Source organism: Lissotriton helveticus, chromosome 7 (assembly GCF_964261635.1).
Source record: "Lissotriton helveticus chromosome 7, aLisHel1.1, whole genome shotgun sequence".
NCBI classification, from domain to species: Eukaryota; Metazoa; Chordata; class Amphibia; order Caudata; family Salamandridae; genus Lissotriton; species Lissotriton helveticus.
In genome coordinates, this window is record NC_136068.1 from 66,284,315 (window position 1) to 66,301,926 (window position 17,612).

Below are 17,612 nucleotides of genomic sequence, written 5' to 3' on the forward strand. Positions count from 1 at the left end.
ATTGCGAAAAAAGTGAAGTTGATAACTACAGCTTGCAAATGGGTGCTGGTTAGTGAGTTATCCCTGCAGGGTTCCGAAAGGTTGAATGACCGTGTGATTGTGGTGAACACCTATATACAATGAGCACGAAAGATAAATGGGGCTATTTAAAGATGATATGAATTCCTTGAGTGATAAGTATGGAAATGAATGGTTGTTCATCATGGGTTATTTTAACAGTAAATTAAATTCCCAAAAACTCGACCTTTGGTTTAAAGAAATTTTAAAAGCTTACGAGATAATGCCAGCACATTTCCCCATTTGCTCCATGAACAGACACGATGAAGCCCTAGGGAAATTCTTAGGATCAATGGGGTTAGTTAGCCTAAATGGCAGGATAGAATCCGACTGTCCAGCAAAACAGACATTTAGAAGAGGTAACCAACACTGTCCCATAGATTATGTGTTTGTACACGCATGGAACTACGTCATGGTAAAAAAGTTTAAGGTAATCCAGCGTAAAGAAAGCGACCATCATCCACTGTAATGTGAATCAGCGAGAGGGCCCCAAAGATATTGTGAAAGAGTCCTGCCTCAATCTATGGCATACCCAAAACATCTGACTACAAAACTAACAGATGAATATCTAGTGAAATTAGCTAGCTTTCAACATAATTTAACCATGGAGGTAGCGAATGATCAGACGGTTTCATGGTTTGAGGAAAAAAATTATCAGGTCATACAATGCCTCAGAGATGCCCTAAAGAGGAAGAGAAAGGGTAATAAAGATACACAAGCTAGACATAGAAAGCAAATAAGCTGGTTCGATTCTGTGTGTAGGGTGAAAAAAAAGGTGATAAGGAGAGAAGAAAGATGTTTGAGGCTAAGGTATGATCAGGAGGGTCTTACTAATTTAATTAAATTAAGGAAAGAATACAAATTATTAGTGAGGTCTAAGAAGAGGAGATTTACAAATAAATGCTGGGATAACCTATTGGAAAAAATAGAAACAAAAAATATCAAAGGTTTCTGGAAGTTGATCCAAGACGCCTTGCGTCAGACCCCAGGAACCATGAGCTGTGTAGTTGATGAGGCTTCTTTGGAGGAGTACTTAGGCCGATTATATATGGCAAGCAATGCACCCGTAAAAAGCATGGAAAGAGTCCCTATGGGAAGGGCAGCAAAAGAGCTAATACCTTCATTTTTGATAGAAAAAGTGAAGGATACTATTAGGAAGTTAAACCTAACTCGAGCTGCAGGGCCAGATAACTTAACCGCTGTTATAATTAAAACAGAGCTAAACTGGTGGGCACATTTTTTCTCTTTAGTTGTTTTCATCTGCCCTAGATTTAGGAACTATCCCAAAATCATGGAGGGGGGCTGTGATTAAGCCTCTGCACACAAAAAATGGGACAGGAAGGACCCTAAAAACTACAGATTCATTATCTGTTAGATATTGGTTTGAAAGTATTCTCTAAAATAATACTTGGCAGACTGAAGGATTGGGTTGAGCTACTACACTCGATTGTTCCAGTGGAACAAGGAGGGTTTAAGGAGGGGCACTCAACCATTGACCATTGCTTTGCTTTATGGGCATTAGAATAGCAAGGTAGATTATACTGCTGTTTTGTTGATTTTCGGGTGGCGTTCGATTTAGTAGATAGGGAGTGTCTTTGGGAGACATTAAAAAGTTATAACATTCCTGAAGAACTCCTAGTAATAATCCGGGAGTTGCATAGTCAGAACATTGGCACAGGTCATCAAAGATACAAGGGGGGCTTGACATTGGAGATAGCGATTAATAACGGCCTAAGACAGGGTTGCGTATTGGCCCACTACTTTTCGCAATCTTCCTTGCTGATCTACCCTCCTTTTTGATGACGGAAAGAAGTGCAAGCCCAAAAGTAAATGGGAAGCATTTGACCTTTCTACTGTATGCAGACGATTTAGTAATCCTTGATCAGACAGAATTGGGTCTGCAAAGGAAGCTAAATGCGTTAAATACATATTGTGCAACTAAACGTCTCACAGCGAACATGGATACAACAAAAATCCGGTGTTTCGGGAAGAGAGATCAAAAATGCAATTGGATTTTGGGCCAAACAAAATTAGAAATTGTCAACGAGTATAAATACCTGGGAATATGGTTTGAGAAGTCTCTAAAATGGGGCAGGCACCTAGAGGCCCAGAAAGCTAAAGCCTTAGCCTCTGTTTGCGGGTTGAAAAATGTCTATCCTAATTATGGTGCTATGTCCCACAGATCTTTGCTGATGGCCTACAATACAATGATTCCCAAACAATTGCAGTATGGAACAGAAATTATATGTCTAGGAGGGAAAATCACCTGGGACAGTGAGAAAGGGAAATGCTTATAAGCATTGTTGTCATTGCCAAGCTCATCAATGTTACAGGCAATTAGGCTGGAGCTATACGTGACATCATGGAATGTCCAGGTCCAAGTGAGTTTACTTAGATTTTGGAATCGTCTGTGGTCCGGAGAAGATGTGGAAGTGTCACAATGGTGTATGATGGAGATTCAGTTGAGTGAACTAAAGTGGGTGAAAGCAATAAGAAAGAAACTCTACTCCATCCGTGATAATTTGAAGGTGAAAATTGATCCACAGTCCTTATACATTGATGAACCAAAAAGTTAAATCCTTAGGGAAGGACAAATCTAGACTTATTGACATGGAGTACTTGATACAAAAAGAGTCTATGCAATTCATGATAAATAGCTGGAGGAAAGAAAATTGGTATCCCTACCTAGACACCCTACCAAATCAATGGGTCAGAATGGAATTATTAAGGGTGAGAGTTGGTGTTAATCCTGCTCGATCAAATGACAAAATAAAAAGGGAACTGATGCAACCTGACGGTAGATTTACATGTGGGATGGACATGAAATGCAATTGTTTACACATTTTAATGGATTGTCAAAAATTGTTAGCCCAGTGAAAACTATTTTTACAACCAGTTTTCAAAAAGCATGGTATTGGGTTACGCAAGCAATTGAGCTCCTTACGGACATGCAGTATCACGATAGTGCAATAGCTGTTGCAAAGTTTATCCAGGCTGTTAATATGTTGTTTATGGAATAGGGAATGGAGGGTTGGACTGAGTAATGATAAATAGAGATTTTAAATTGTATAATTTTAAACGTTTTAAAATAGAATTTTTGAATCACATATGTGTTATTTGAATGTGTTCATAAATTATGTATGGAATTGTTTTAATAAAATGAAGATTGATGCTAGGAAAATTAGTCTCTTATAATGTAATGTGATGATGAATTTTTAATATATATATATATATATATATATATATATTTTATTTTTTTAAACAAAACCCTGTGTTTTACTGTGTTTTATGTGGTTTAAAGACCAGCGGTCCAAATAAACTTACTTTTTGACTTGACTAGTAGCGCTGAGTAATAGGGCAGGGATGGAAAACCCCATTCTCTTGGTCCCACCCAGCACTTTAAAAAGTATGCTAAGATTTCATAAGACCCCCTCAGGCCAGGAATGGTGCTCTGGCTCTACAGAACAAAAATGTGTGTGCTCTATTTATAGTAGTCAAGGCCAGGGGTTGTCAATCACAGTAAACTTTGTAAAGGATGCCGATGCAGGGAATGGGGTGAGGCGTCAGGGGTGGATGGAGGAATGCTGGTCGAGGTGATATAAGGGTGGTTTGGGCCAGTCATTCACAAATACTAGCGAGTGGATTTCTGTTGTGCAAAAGGAAAGGCTGTGAAAGAGGGGAAGGAGAGAGAGGGAGAAGAAAGATAGATAGAAAGGAAGGAAAGAAGGAAGGAAGGCAGGCCTGTTCTGAAGTCCAAGCCCGCACATCTGCCTTTCAACGTGCTGAGGAGGGGCGTCCTCTGGGGCAAATTAGCCGACATGCCCCTGAGAGGCCTCATCCTCCTCGTCTGCCTGACGTTGGTCCTGGCGGATCCGCTATCAGACGTTACGTAAGTGACCCCCGACGTTATTGCGCCACTTATCTCGTGCCGCCTCTCGAGCGCCTCACATTGGGGCAGACGGTCCATCCTATTGGTGGGGCTGGGCACGAGCTGCGCGCTGCGTGCCATGATCCTGTGCGTGCCGCGAGGCCACGGAAGTGTTGTGTGGTGTGAGGACGTTACCGGAAGCGCAAGCTAGTCGCTACAAAGCAGAGTCAACTTAAGGAGTTCTGTGGGCCCCGGAAGATACATATTTTGAATTGTATTACCCGTTTATTTGCCATTTTACGATCACGTAACGACAAACTCCCAGAAATAGGGTCACACGAAAACAGTTGAAAGTTTTTTGGGGGTCCCCAGAGTCAGGCGGCGGTAGACAGATAGGGAGAGAGGCTGAGACATAGAAGTCGACAGGTGTGTGTGTGTGGGAGTCAGGGAGGGAGAGAAAGAGAGAGAGAGAGCGCTAAGGAGAGAGAGGAAGAGAGGATGAGAGAGAGGAAGAGAGGATGAGAGAGAGAATGAGAGAGAGTGAGAGTGGAAGAGAGGATGAGAGAGGGGAGAGAAAGATAGAGAGAGCAGGAGAGAGGAAGAGAGAGGATGAGAGAGGAGAGAAAGAGAGAGAGAGGAAGAGAGGATGAGAGAGCTAAGGAGAGAGAGGATGAGAGAGAGCTAAGGAGAGAGAGGAAGAGAGAGTATGAGAGAGAGGAGAGAGAGAGAGAGAGAGGAAGAGAGGTTGAGAGAGAGGAGTGAAAGGGAGAGAGAGCTAAGGAGAGAGAGGAAGAGAGAGAGAGCTAAGGAGAGAGAGTGATGATGAGAGAGAGGAGAGAAATAGAGAGAGCTAAGGAGAGAGAGAAGAAGAGAGGATGAGAGGAGAGAGAGAGAGGAAGAGAGGATGAAAGAGAGAGGATGAGAGAGAGGAGTGGAAGAGAGAGAGCTAAGGAGAGAGAGTGATGATGAGAGAGAGAGAGGAGAGAAAGAGAGAGAGAGAGCTAAGGAGAGATAGAAGAGAGAGTATGAGAGGAGAGAAAGAGAGAGAGAGAGAGAGGGAGAGCTCCCTTTGCACAGGGGTCTCTCGGAACGTTGGATCGATGGGCAATTTGCCCACTAGGCAGATGCATTAAAATGTCCTCTGTGTGACAAAGATACTATGTTACCTTTCCAGTTCTTTAATCGTGTCATCGTTATTGCACCTCAAGGGTGCCTAGAAGCGGAGAGCGCCTAGGAGGGTTTCACGCATTCACTCACGTCATGCCATGCATGCTATACTATGCTGCTTTGAGCAATGGCTTGGTATTACCTAAATCACGTTGGAATGATACTGTCTGAATGGTGTGCTATATAATAATACAGCGATATGTAGCGTTCGCTTTGCGTGTTATTTCACAGTCTGCTATTATGTCACCTGATGCTTTGCTCCAGCCCCTCATTACTTCCTACGGCTGACAATATTGCTGTTTAGGGTTATTAGTTGTTGTTCACTCTCAAGCCATGCTGTGTTATGCTGTTACGTATGCCATGCAATGCTATTTTATGCTGCATTTGCTATGTTATGCAACTCAGTATTAGGGGGCGTTATGCATGTATGTATGCTATATTCTTTGTAGTGTAGTCCCACTGCACGTGGTAATACCATCTCCTTCCAAGTTGTTATTTATATTCGGCTGCATACTGAAGGGGCGCAGCACTATGAAAAGCAAAGCCACATCAATGGCAATTCTTAATCAATTTATGGGTTTTCCTGCCACCTAGTGGCACGACTAAAAATTGCTCCCAAAAAACAGAAACATCCGACTTTGCTTGTAGATGGGACGTACACATGGAACGCACCATCCCTGCGAATACCAGCTCTCTCGCCAGATCCTTTCATTAAACAACTATTGGTAAAGTCAATAGGTGTGGCTTTCATGTGCCATGTATTGTGTTACATTGTTGTTTCATTTACGTAATCCTCCAAGCTCCTGATAAGATGCAGAAGAGGCTGGTAGCATGTTACTTTCTGTGAGTACTACAGTCCCTAAAGATCTCCCCAGGGCCTATGTGGTAGTGTTTTGATGTTGTGTGTGAAGGTCAGAGTTGTGTTCGTTTCATGCTTTGTCCTTGTCCCTCTGCTTTCAATGGAAGGCAAAAGGACAGAGTGAGCCAGGACAGTTAAGCAGTAGATGGTGGTGTGTAGATGAACAGAAGGTTTATGAGGGCCATGGCGCCTAGGTGGGTCGTGCTTTGGTGTCTTGCTTCACCCTTCTATGGCAGAAGCTGCTTCAACCATGTCTCAGTAGGGTGGAACTGCTCCTATGCCTGGGTGTGGGAGAAAAGTAAGAAAACGATGTAAATGTGCATGCATTCAGATACCTACCTGTTTAAATTGCACTGGTCAACTATAGACTATGCTCTGAAGTCTACTCAGGTGTGTGAGGGAGCAAACTATAGGAACTGACATTACACAACCAGACATAATACATGCTGCACAGAAGAGAGGCAAAAGAGTAGACAATATGGGATCAGACATAGGGCCCGATTCTGATGCGGTTTGAAAGCTTCCTGACTGAATGGGTTTGGGAAAAGTTTCCAACCAAATCAAATTGGGAGAGTCCAACTGACCGAGTACGATGCATCTGGATGCTTCCGGATACGATTTGGTTGGACTAACATTGACTTCAATGGTAGCCCTTGTTCCGACCGAATGAATAGGTTCCCATTAAAGAAAGGGGTGGATGGGGAAAATTGTGCACCCTGTGGCGGGCACTCCCTGGTGCCTGCCACACGGTGCATGGCTGGTAAGTGAAGACCCATGGGTGACCTCACAGGTCCGATTGGGAAGGCTCCAGGTGCTGGGGGGGCCACTACGGGCCCTTAAATTCTGATTCTGAGTGCCTATTCGAGTCATACGGCACTGTCAGAAAGGCTGTCCAAATCCAGCATCGTACTCGGTCATTTGGAAACGTGGCACGTAGAGATGTACAATTCAGCTCAGTCATTCCAAATGCTGTTGGGTTTGGATTGGGATATTCCTAATGCCTGACTCGCATCATACTTGGTCGGTTGGAAACGCTGCCCTTAGAGACGTACAATTCTACTCCGTATGACTCGATCATTCTAAATGCTGCCGGGTTTGGATTGGGATATTCCTAATGCCTAACTCGCATCATACTCAGTCGGTTGGGAACCTTTCTGAGCCGGTTGGAAAGACACATTCTCGATCCTATTTGGACGGAGCAAATGCCATTAGGAGGCCTTCGTAACCGCATCAGAATCAGGCCCATAGTATGTTGTCAAAGATGTGTACCGAGGACTAGCACCGGAGCGACCCATTGGAATGGGTATTTTACAAATAGCCATGCTAGGTGGTCTGACTCCACTCAGAGTAAATTCCTGAATCAGAGCTGGGCCTCTGGGGCCTCATTAGCTAAGGTAGAGGGTAACGTCTCCTTGGAGGCTTTGAGAGTGTAATACCCGGAGCTGCAAACTGCTGGCTCGCGATCATGATTGATGATGCGATCTCCTCTGTTCTCCATGTGGAGAGTGTTTGTTCCATTTGCTTCTTGTCCTCCTGAGGAATACATTTAACTTATAACAAGTCTGAAGAACTGACGTGTTTCAATGTAGGGGTTTCCTTAATCAGTCTAATTATGTTTCCTGCAAAGTGTGCTGAGGTGTTAATATAATCTGCTTATTCAGACTCTCGATTTGCTCTAAGTCTGTTATAGATGAGGAGGCGTGGGGGGCTTCTCTGCATCTCTTAGTACAAGACTAGGGGCCTCATGTAGGTAAATAGTAGTTACCGATTTGTAAATACCGAATTTTACCGATTCGATATTTACGAATCGGTAAATGCTATGTAGCTAAAAAATCGGTAAAAATTACCGAATCGTTAAGATTCGGTATTTACCGAATCGGTGTTTACCGATTCGGTAATTGCCATTCATTCCTATGGGCCTGGAGACCCAAAGGAACGAATGTCAATTACCGAAACGGTAAATACCGATTCGGTACAAGGGGGAAAACATTGAAGGGTGGCAGGGTGTCACTTTGACACCCTGTTGCACCCCTCAATTGTTTATGGGTGCACATGTTGCAGACATACATGCCCTAAGGGCATGTATGTTTGCAACATGGCACTGAAGCGATTTGCATTAAATTGCTTTTTGTTTTTTTTTCGTTATTTACCTCCAACTTGTAGTTGGTGGTAAATAACGAATCCTAACATGGGATAAGCACTCATTTAAGTACTTCCTACATTAGGAATTCGGTAATTTAACGAATCGGTATTTAAGAAATCTTTAATTTACCGATTCCTTAAATTACCAATTCGGTAAATTAGCGAATCCTTAATTTCGGCCCCTACATAAGAAAAGCCCATTATCGGTCGGTAATGGCCGAAATTCGTTAATTTCGGCCGTTACCGACCGGTAATGAGCCACCTACATCTGGCCCTAGATCTTTAGGCTGTCGCCTTATTCTTTGTCACGTTGACATTTATCACTACCTGTTCATTTTGCACATGATTTGTTTGAGGGCTCCTTGGCCAGGCCGCTTCTTGTGAATTCTTATTCGGATTATTAATTTTCGGGGCAATACTTGGTCCTCCATGTAGGTGGCCTAGTTTTGTATGGTTATCACTCTTATTGTTCATCTTCTGGTCAGCGTTGATTTCAATCAAGGCAGACTTGACGTATAGTTATTCCTGTTTTGCCAAGGTGGTGCTCATGTCTATCTCTAGAGCCTGCACCTGTTGCCCAGAAAGTTATTTTTCTCATTTGCAGAATGAATCCAGCAGCGTAGACTTTTTCAGAGATTTCCTTATTATCCTTGTTTTTTACTTGATTTATTAAAATACATTTACTGGATCTTGTTTCTCAAATTTTGATGAAAAAATGGGTTACAATCTACTCAGTGGTGTTATGAGCTGTTGTGCCACCTGTGGCGGTCCCTGAGATTGCCGCCCGGCTGCCGCATTCAAGGGTGAGGGCATGGTGCTGGCGATTCTTGCGACAGCCGCCCCTCAAGGCGGCAGGTATGAGCAGGGAAGGAGAACGCCGCCCCAAAAAATCGTGCTGCTCGCTCAGTTCCACCCACCCCCATTCCTGTCTTGCTACGCCACTGAATCTACAACCAAGTTGGGAAATCCTTTCCTGTGCACTGGAGATTTTTTCCTAGCTTTTCTGACACGTTTCTGCTGCCTTTTGGTTTGACAGGAATCATGAGCTTGTCTTTTTTGTTAGGTTGATTAATGGGTTGCAGCATTTGTCCAGTAGTAATGGACACGCCTCCTAGGTTGCTGGTTGATTTGCTTATCGCCAACATTTGCAATGGCAGTGTTGGCAAATTTTGTTGCTTAGCACTCTGTTCAGTGGCAAGGCCAATAGGCATGATTAGCTAATTTTGACTTTTACTTTCTTTCAGGATACTCATTAAAATTGCTGGTACTGTACTCAATTTGTCAATAATTGGGCAACATACACACTCTGTGCTACTGCTCTCTACTCTCTTTTCTCACTCTATCATTCGCTCCCTACGCCTTCCCTATGCCTTCTCGCTTCATCTGTCTTTCTATAATACTTAACACACTTTCCCTTCAAATTCCTTCTCTTTCCATTTTACACTCCCTCTATTTCTCTGGGTCTCTGTCCATTGTTGTATTAATGACTTTGGTTAGAATGCTGTAATGGTTGGCTCCATTAGGAATGTTTGGGTTGTGGGATTTATATGTTTTAACAGTTGAGTTGTAGCTGGCATTAGGAGGTCATGGCGAAGCAGGCTGAATGAAGCTCATCTTAAAATAAAACGTTTGTTTTCTTTACCACCTCGATACTACATCCATCTATCTTTATTTTCTTCTTCTTCCATTATGCTTCCTGTTCATCTCTATCAACTCCTCTCATTCCAGTCTCCATAAACAGCCTGCCTCCCTTCTAAACTCCCTGTAAGCCTCCATGTTTCCCCACATGTTGGCTCTCATGGTCGCTGGTTCATATATTCCAAACCATGGAGGTCACTCTTGATCCAGTAGTTAAACACCTCTCTCTCTTCCTTCACAGGACCTATGTACTGGTCATCCCTGCAACCCTCAACTATCCTTCCTCACAGGCAGTGTGTGTGCAGGCCAGAGATGTCCACCAGCCCATGAAGCTGACCGTCCAATTGAGCACACAACGGGGCAACTACAGGCTACTCAAGGCTGAGATCAAGCCAGGCAAGCCGCTAGGCTGCAGCTACTTCAAGGTGAGTGGTGGAGAGCGAAGGGCCCAGAAGAAAGTACTTTGGGATTCTATTTTGCTATACAGAGAAGAACTCCATGTGTAGAGCGTTTGTTCCATTTGCTTCTTGTACTCTTGAGGAATACATTTAGTTGATAACAAGTCTTAAGAAGTGAGGCGTTTCAATGTAGGGCTTTCCTTACCAGTCTCATTATGTTTCCTCTATTGAGGAGTCTCAAGCTTTTAGGACTCAAGGGGGGTTTAAATGCCTGCGGGCCATTTTGGGTGACTGCTTGTGGAGAGGGTTCTAGAAGATTGAAGGACCAGAATCTTGATGTGATCAGGGGGTTCCGGGGTGATGAGCAGGCTGTAGTTGGCAGATGGTGAGTTTGTCTTGGGGTTTAGCGAGGCTTTGTTGTGAGGTATGTAAGAGAGGTTTTCGTGCAGGACACTGGTAGACAGCCAGCCAGTCTGGTGTTGGTGAGGGAATATGGGCATCCATTTAGTGAGATTAACCCCTTCCGTGCGGCCGCGATTCCCCCCGTGTGCGGCCGCCGAACGAACAGGGCGGGGCCGTGACGAACCCCAGCCGTCATCAGCACACGAGCACCGTGGAGCGTGACGGCTGGGGTTCGTCACCAGCATGGAAGGGGTTAAAGAGAGGAAATATAGCAGAATAGATTGACTTGTAAATGGGGAGAGTATGTTCTTTTGTGGGCCGGCTATGAGGCTGATACAATAGAGGACATTGCTCATAACTTGTGTGTTGCTTAGTAATATGGAATGGGAGGTGAGGGCAGATCTTGGATATATTTATTGCTTGTTATCTGGCGGCTTTGAATGCAGTGCATAAGAAGATTTATAGACTCGTATGAAGGTAAAGCAAGCTTTCTTATTTTTTCCAGCAGAGTAAACTGCATAAGAGTGCAGAACTGGAAGAGAATGAGGTCAGTGCAGGCAGAGCAAAGTAGGAGTTCAGTTGTGGGGCAAGCCACTCAATCATGTTTAGCAGTTGGACAAAGCAAGATGCAATACTGGAGTTAAGACAATGGAGGTGGAATGTAAAAAGATATTTGTGTATCATTCTGAAAAAAGTTACAGGGAAAGTCAAATGCATATATTGTGCCACCTGAATAATTGATGTGCAGGAATCAGAGACGTGAGCCCCGAAGTGAGCCCCACGAGGACGCCAACAGTTGAAAGTGTGGTGATGGCAGAAAACACGGGAGGCTGAGAAGGCTTGGTTGAAGAAGTAGGAAGAGAACTAGTGTGGTACACCCCCGCGGCGCCCCGGATGTGAAGTAATACAAGGAGGGTGGGGCTATTGAATGCTGTCGAGGGTCTAGTACAATAGGGTTTTAGGGTTAGTGGCATAGATGTCAATTCACCAAAATGCCAGGGGTTGCGGAAGTGAAATACCACGCAATTTCACCTTTACTTTGACTTACACAAACATTCGCACACATATTAACACCATCACACACTCTTGCTCACTTAAACACACCATCACATGCAAGCATGCATTCAGCATACATTCAACACCATCTTTTACTTATCTTAGCAGCCAGATAGTGTTATATTCAAGTGAATGTACTCCATTTTTTATTAGGTCGAGCATTCGAGACCTCTTGTATATACTTTAGTATATACTTATATGTGTATGGACTTTGTGGGCTTTGGAGATCAACCTTAGGAAATGTCTGCTTCCGCTTAGGCACTTTTTTTTCTGTTCAACTGCCACTATTTAACTGTCTTGATAGAAAATGACCAGCAGATGTCAGTAAAATATCAGAATCACTTCAGCATTCTCTAGATTCCAGTCCATAGAAATTGTCTTCGATGAGCATCCGTAGACAATAATATTTTTTTCAGATCTTGTATTTTCAGTGATATGACCACCGAAGGCCCTGATTTTATATTAAAGAAGGAGCTTAGGACTATTCAATTTCCCGCTGAAAGGCAACATTTCTCTCCATTTTCCCATACCTGGCGTGTCACGCAGTTTGGTGCTTACTTTCCCCCATGTTAAAGAACAGTAGATGTTTCAGCACCCAGGCTAACGTGCTGCATAGCTAAATGCTTGTTACATTAATAGTGAATATTATTCTCTATTTGTATAGTAAAAAACAATGACAGACACCAGGCAAGTGGAGCTCCAACTAGCGTCCATTAGGAAGAGCTGCCCCTGTGTTCCTGGCACTGATTTTACCACCCATGAGGCCAGGGGTCTCACCTGAGACCCCTGGTGGCCCCTAAATGACGCCTATCGTTAGTGGATTCTGGTTATGGTCTGCAGAGGTGATGAACCTCTACACAAGGGCAGGGTCATGGACTTAAGCACCCATGGCATGAGTGCCTCATCGGATAGGAACGTAGCTAGAGGGAGAGAAGATAGTCTGCAGTTGTTTTTTTTTTAGATCTTCCACAACCAGACTTTTGAAACATTGGGGGTGAGAGGTGGAGAGAAGAGAGGTGTTGACTAGTTAGGCCAGGCAGGAGAGAAAGTGACCTTGACTGTTGGGGGCTGGAGGGGTTCTGTGGTGTACAAGGGAGCCTACTATCTTGAGTTTGTGAAAGGGAACAGGGTGGACTGTAGGAGTGAGGAAACCACATGGTCACATGGAAGGTGCCTGGAGGAAGAGAGCAGAGGGAGCAGAGACAGTTAGGAGAATTGTGTGAGTGGGGAAAATTGTGGTCAAGAAGTGGCAAAGGTAGTAGTGGAAAAGCATGTGTCTGTTGTGGCAGTGTTTGTGGGAGGGTAATATTGTAGGCCAGGTGTTGGAGATGCAAGCAGGGGCATAGCTCCTGGGAGGGGGGTGGGTGTTTGGGGTGGTACAACCCCTAGAAAATACACTTTAATAAGATGTCCCAGCGTGATCGTTGGGAAATCTTAAGCTTACACCCCCCCCCCCCCCCAATCATACTGACCAGCTATGCCCCTGGATGCAAACTGTGAGAAGAAATATGTTTTTGAAAGCGCGTTGCTTTAGATGTCAGATTGCTGCTGCGAATACTTTGAGGGCAGCCGATGGGTTGTTCCAAAGTCTCATTTTACCCCCATGTGCGAAGGAGTAAGGTTTATAAGTTTTCAAAGAGTGGATGTTACTATGACTTGTACATATTGTTGACAGTGGAAGGATGAATGCTCACTGAGCCCCGGTGGGAATAGTACCTGAAACCCATGGATCACACACACACCTCTGATGCACATGTTGTGAACTGTCCACAGATCTATTGAGGTTTTCAGTATTTTTCCCCCATGTGACCCACTAACATCAGGCCACCCTTGCCATTCTTCCCCCGACCAGGTACCAGAACCTCTGGGTGCAGAAGAGGTTGCCACCGTCCAGGTTCAGATCGCCGATGAAATTCGACCCTTTGAAGAGAGTGAAAAGGTTCTGATCCAGAGAAAGCAGAAAGGGACTTTCTTGCAGACTGACAAACCTGTCTACAAGGCTGGACAGACAGGTGAGTGCACCCGACAGAGGCAATAATGATTCTTTATAATTCAGCTCCAGTGACACCAGTGGTCAGGGTGAATCCATCACTCCATTCCTCACCTCCATGCTGGGTCCACAGAGTTGGCATACAGTAAAAACAAATTCTCCAAATGAGCTAAAACATTGTGAAAAAAATAAATAATAGCCATTTCCAAATTTCAGGGGGAATTATGACTTGCCTTTTAAATCACTTTCACATGCTTGTTCTAATTATTGGTGGACAGTCGTCGATGGAGTGAAAATGTTGTGCAAAGTAAACTATTGAAATCAATAACATTTTTGTAACTGGACGTGGAATGAATAAATAAACACTACATAAAACCCTGCATTCAGTTCACCCGAAATCTTCTTTAGCAGTTGCAATATAACTGTAAAGACAACAGCCTCAGCGTGGACTTTGAGGTCACTTTCAATTTACTGGCCCTCTTTGAGATTTTAAAAGGGACTTCACATTTCAACACCAGAGGAGCACTTCCACATAGGTTGTTTGCTCCCCCAGTAGAGTAGTTTTCTCAGCAGTAGTAGGGTTTACACGAAAGTTTATTCCGACCCATCATGGATCGTGGTTCTTGCTTCTTTAGCATGTGGCAGTTCCTGGTAGTTTGAGGGTACAGGCCTCCTTACATGCACCTGTAGGTGGGTAGTGTACTGACTCCCTCTGGCAGCCATCCCTACAAGAGTACAATTTTCCATGTTAGTATACTTAGATCCTGATTACAACATGCTTGTTAAATTCTAACCCACGCATAACCCCTATTTATGCATGAGTTGGAATTACGTGTCAGGTTTTATTTAGTGCATCCGATAGTTATCGGATACGTTAATGACTCAAGGGGTCATATTTACAAGAAACTGGTGGAGTGCTGTGTTATGCCAAAATTGGTAATGCCACATGCCAACAGTTTCAAAACGCAAGGATGCGCCGTATTCACAAGAATGAGGCGAACCTTTGTGTTACCCCTAGCACTGGCACTAAAAAAGATACCTAGTGCCAGCGCAGGCACCCTAGTGTCCGTTTGCTAGGGTGCCTGCGCTGCAGGGGCAATTGTTTATGCACTGGAAGGGACACCATCCTACATATAAACAATCTTTACAGGGGATTATGCTCTATCTATGTGTGCTGCAGAATGCAGCACATGTGGAAAGAGCAAAATAAGAGGAGAAATAAAACATTTCTCCTCGTATTGCCTGTTTAAGACCAGGTATTCCCTAGGGGTATTTTTGGCTCTGTCCCATACCAATGGGTATTGCCGCAAAACGCCCACTGCCACACCCATTGCATTCCCCTTTCATGCTAAGTGCTGAGTGAACAGGAGAATTATTACAAGGCGAAGGAGTTAACGTCACCAGAACGTCAGAAAAAGTGTTGTTGTGGTGGCGGTAACTCCTTTCAAATATTCCTCAAGATTTGTAAAATTTTGGCATGTCAAACCTGCCAAAATTTAATGGGGAGAAGTGTTCAGTATTTACAGTTTCATGCAGATTTAAGTGCGTTAAACATCAAAGTCCGCGTGTTATTCCCCAGAAAATTCATAATGGGTGCTATTTGTCACACACGATACATAATGAACCCAAGGGTATTAGTATTAACCAGGTGCAATAAATAGCACCTACACTTGTAATGAAGCCCTATTTGTTTGTGTTACTTGTTATATTGGTGGCGCACATATATTGTGCAAATGTTGACATCTCTGAGGAACTAAGGGGCATATTAACAAGATGTGCGATAATAAAAGCACATCACACATTTCCATATTTACGGCTATCGCCGGATTTAATTGCTGTGATAGCGCGTAATTATCAACGCGCAACACGTAGGCGAAATTAAATCCGGCGATAGTCGGCAATAGGGAACATTAGCGCATGAAAACAAGCGGTGTTTTCACGCGCTAATGTGTGCCTTGATAATATGGGGGGGGTGGATTCAGCTTTATGATCCACACCTCCATGTTATCAATGCCTAACACCTGATCAAAGCAGGCTTTGGGAGACCTGCGATAAACGAGTTTATCGCAGGTCTCCTTCTCCCAAAGCCTGCCTTGATAATAGGGTGTTAACACCTCCAACCACATTTTACATGTGGTAGGACTTGGGAACGCCCACCCTGCATCCCATTAGCGTTATCTATCGCCCCCAGCGCGGGGCGATAGATGACGTCAAGAATATGTCTCTAACTCAGGTTAGAGACGTATTGGTAATAGTGCGATAAAAAAAAATGCGTTAGTGACTTTAAAAAGTCGCTAACGCATTTATCGTGGGCTTGGTAATATGCCCCAATGACTGTTGCACAAGATAGTGTTCCACAACGTGAGAGAAAAGTCTGCCTGGCTTCTTCTGTCTTTGTATCCTGTTTGGCTTAGGGGACGGAATCCACATTCTGACTCTGAATCTGTCCACAAAGAAACCTGTGTGATTGCCTTGTCCAGAGCACACCCTGTTCTGCCTGGCAAGTATTGCTTTCAAGTAGTCACAAATTGTTGGGATGTAGGGCTTTGATCTCGCAATCCACATCCCCCTTTACTGTTCGCCTCTCTTTTCAGTTTAAATTGTTATGTTATGTTAATTTCGATTTATATAGCGCCAAATCACCGACAGGTCTCTTAGCGCTTGCTTTGGGAACCCGTCCTGGCTTTCCCTGCGAGATAACCCCTACTGGGCATCCCCAAGGTGAAGACCAGGCATCCCATCGCGGTGAGGCCGTAGTGGAGATTAAGCAAGCTATTGCCCAGAGTTGCAGAGTGTGAACCCATGATTTGAGTAGGCACTGAGGCGAGAATTATCGAGTCTGTGGACATTTTGAGCTCAAGACCCTGCCGCGTCAGGAATTGAACCCTGGTCCCGGGTCTGATCTCTGCATCAGGGTCTGCCTCCTCTAACCAGTGAGCCACACTTCTCCACACTAATTGCACACTAAAATGATTCCTGCTCAGTTTTGCTGCAGAGTGTGATTCTGAAGGGGCATAACTTCAGGCTGGGTGGCTTGCTCCCTGTCTGTACTCCCGGTGTCGAATAGGTACTGGCCTAGTGGAGCCAGGATGTTAGGGTTTGAGAAGGACATCAGAACCATCAGATGATGAAATATTCCACGACAGGAAAAATATCCTGTTGCTGTTTTCCTTGAGCCTGGGACTAAGCCTAATGTCAGATGAAAACGCCAAGGCTGAAGCCCAGCACTTAGAACAGCTGCGCAGGTACTTACTGTTCCTCACCAGACATGTACCGAGATTAATAGAGGAAAAAACACACAAAGGGGGAGAAAGAGAAAGACTGAAAAACCGTTACAAGGGGAGAAAGCAGGAACCTCCAAAAGTGAGATAAAAGGAGAGGGAGTGTTTGGTGGTGGATTAAGGAGGCATGCAGGCAGCATTGCTTTTTGGATTGTGAGAAGAGCTTTGGGGCCAGATTCATCAAACCCAAATCCGCTCGCAAAGGGCCAGATTCTGAGAATCTGGCCCTTTGCGAGCGGTATTTTTGCATTTTGGATGCATCATTCCAAACGCCAAAATCGCAATTTTAGAAATCGCTACATTGCGATTATTTGCATTTAAGGAATCTCAATTTGAGATTCCTTAAATGCAATTCATGAACCATTTCAAAATTGCGAATTCGCAATCTGGGCCGCTATTTACCACGAAGTCTAACTACGTGGTAAATAGCAAAAACTTAGAAAAATGCACTTTAGTGAATTTTTCTAAGTTGTATGTTACACACACACATATGTCCTTGGGACATGTGTGTGCGCAACACCAGTGTACATTATCATTTCAGGGGTGCTACAGGGTGTCCTTTGGACACCCCTGGCACCCTTGAAATCGCATCCTTATTTGCGATTCGCTAATTGCGAATCGCAAATAAGGAATGACTCCCCATTCATCCCTATGGGCCTTTAGGCCCATAGGAATGAATGGGAAAGCCATTCCTTATTTGCGATTAGTAATTAGCGAATCGCAAATAAGGAAGCAGTAGAAATCGCTAAAAATA

At 44.1% G+C, this 17,612-nt stretch overlaps 1 protein-coding gene across 14 annotated transcripts in view; it reads left to right on the forward strand.

Moving 5' to 3' along the window:
* Positions 1–3,683: 3,683 nt before the first annotated feature.
* The window catches only part of LOC144768069 (alpha-2-macroglobulin-like protein 1), a 618,955-nt gene continuing 605,026 nt past the window's right edge, over positions 3,684–17,612 (forward strand). For 12 of the 14 annotated variants that reach the window (XM_078651444.1, XM_078651445.1, XM_078651446.1 and 9 more), the window contains exons 1-3: positions 3,684–3,946; positions 9,973–10,156; positions 13,440–13,599. In XM_078651444.1, coding sequence (XP_078507570.1) covers positions 3,876–3,946; positions 9,973–10,156; positions 13,440–13,599 — 415 coding nt within the window. In that variant the 5' untranslated portion in view covers positions 3,684–3,875. Of the gene's footprint in view, positions 3,947–4,090; positions 4,200–4,230; positions 4,352–9,972; positions 10,157–13,439; positions 13,600–17,612 lie in introns of those variants that run through there. The other 2 variants (XM_078651457.1, XM_078651458.1) reach the window with 2 other exon arrangements.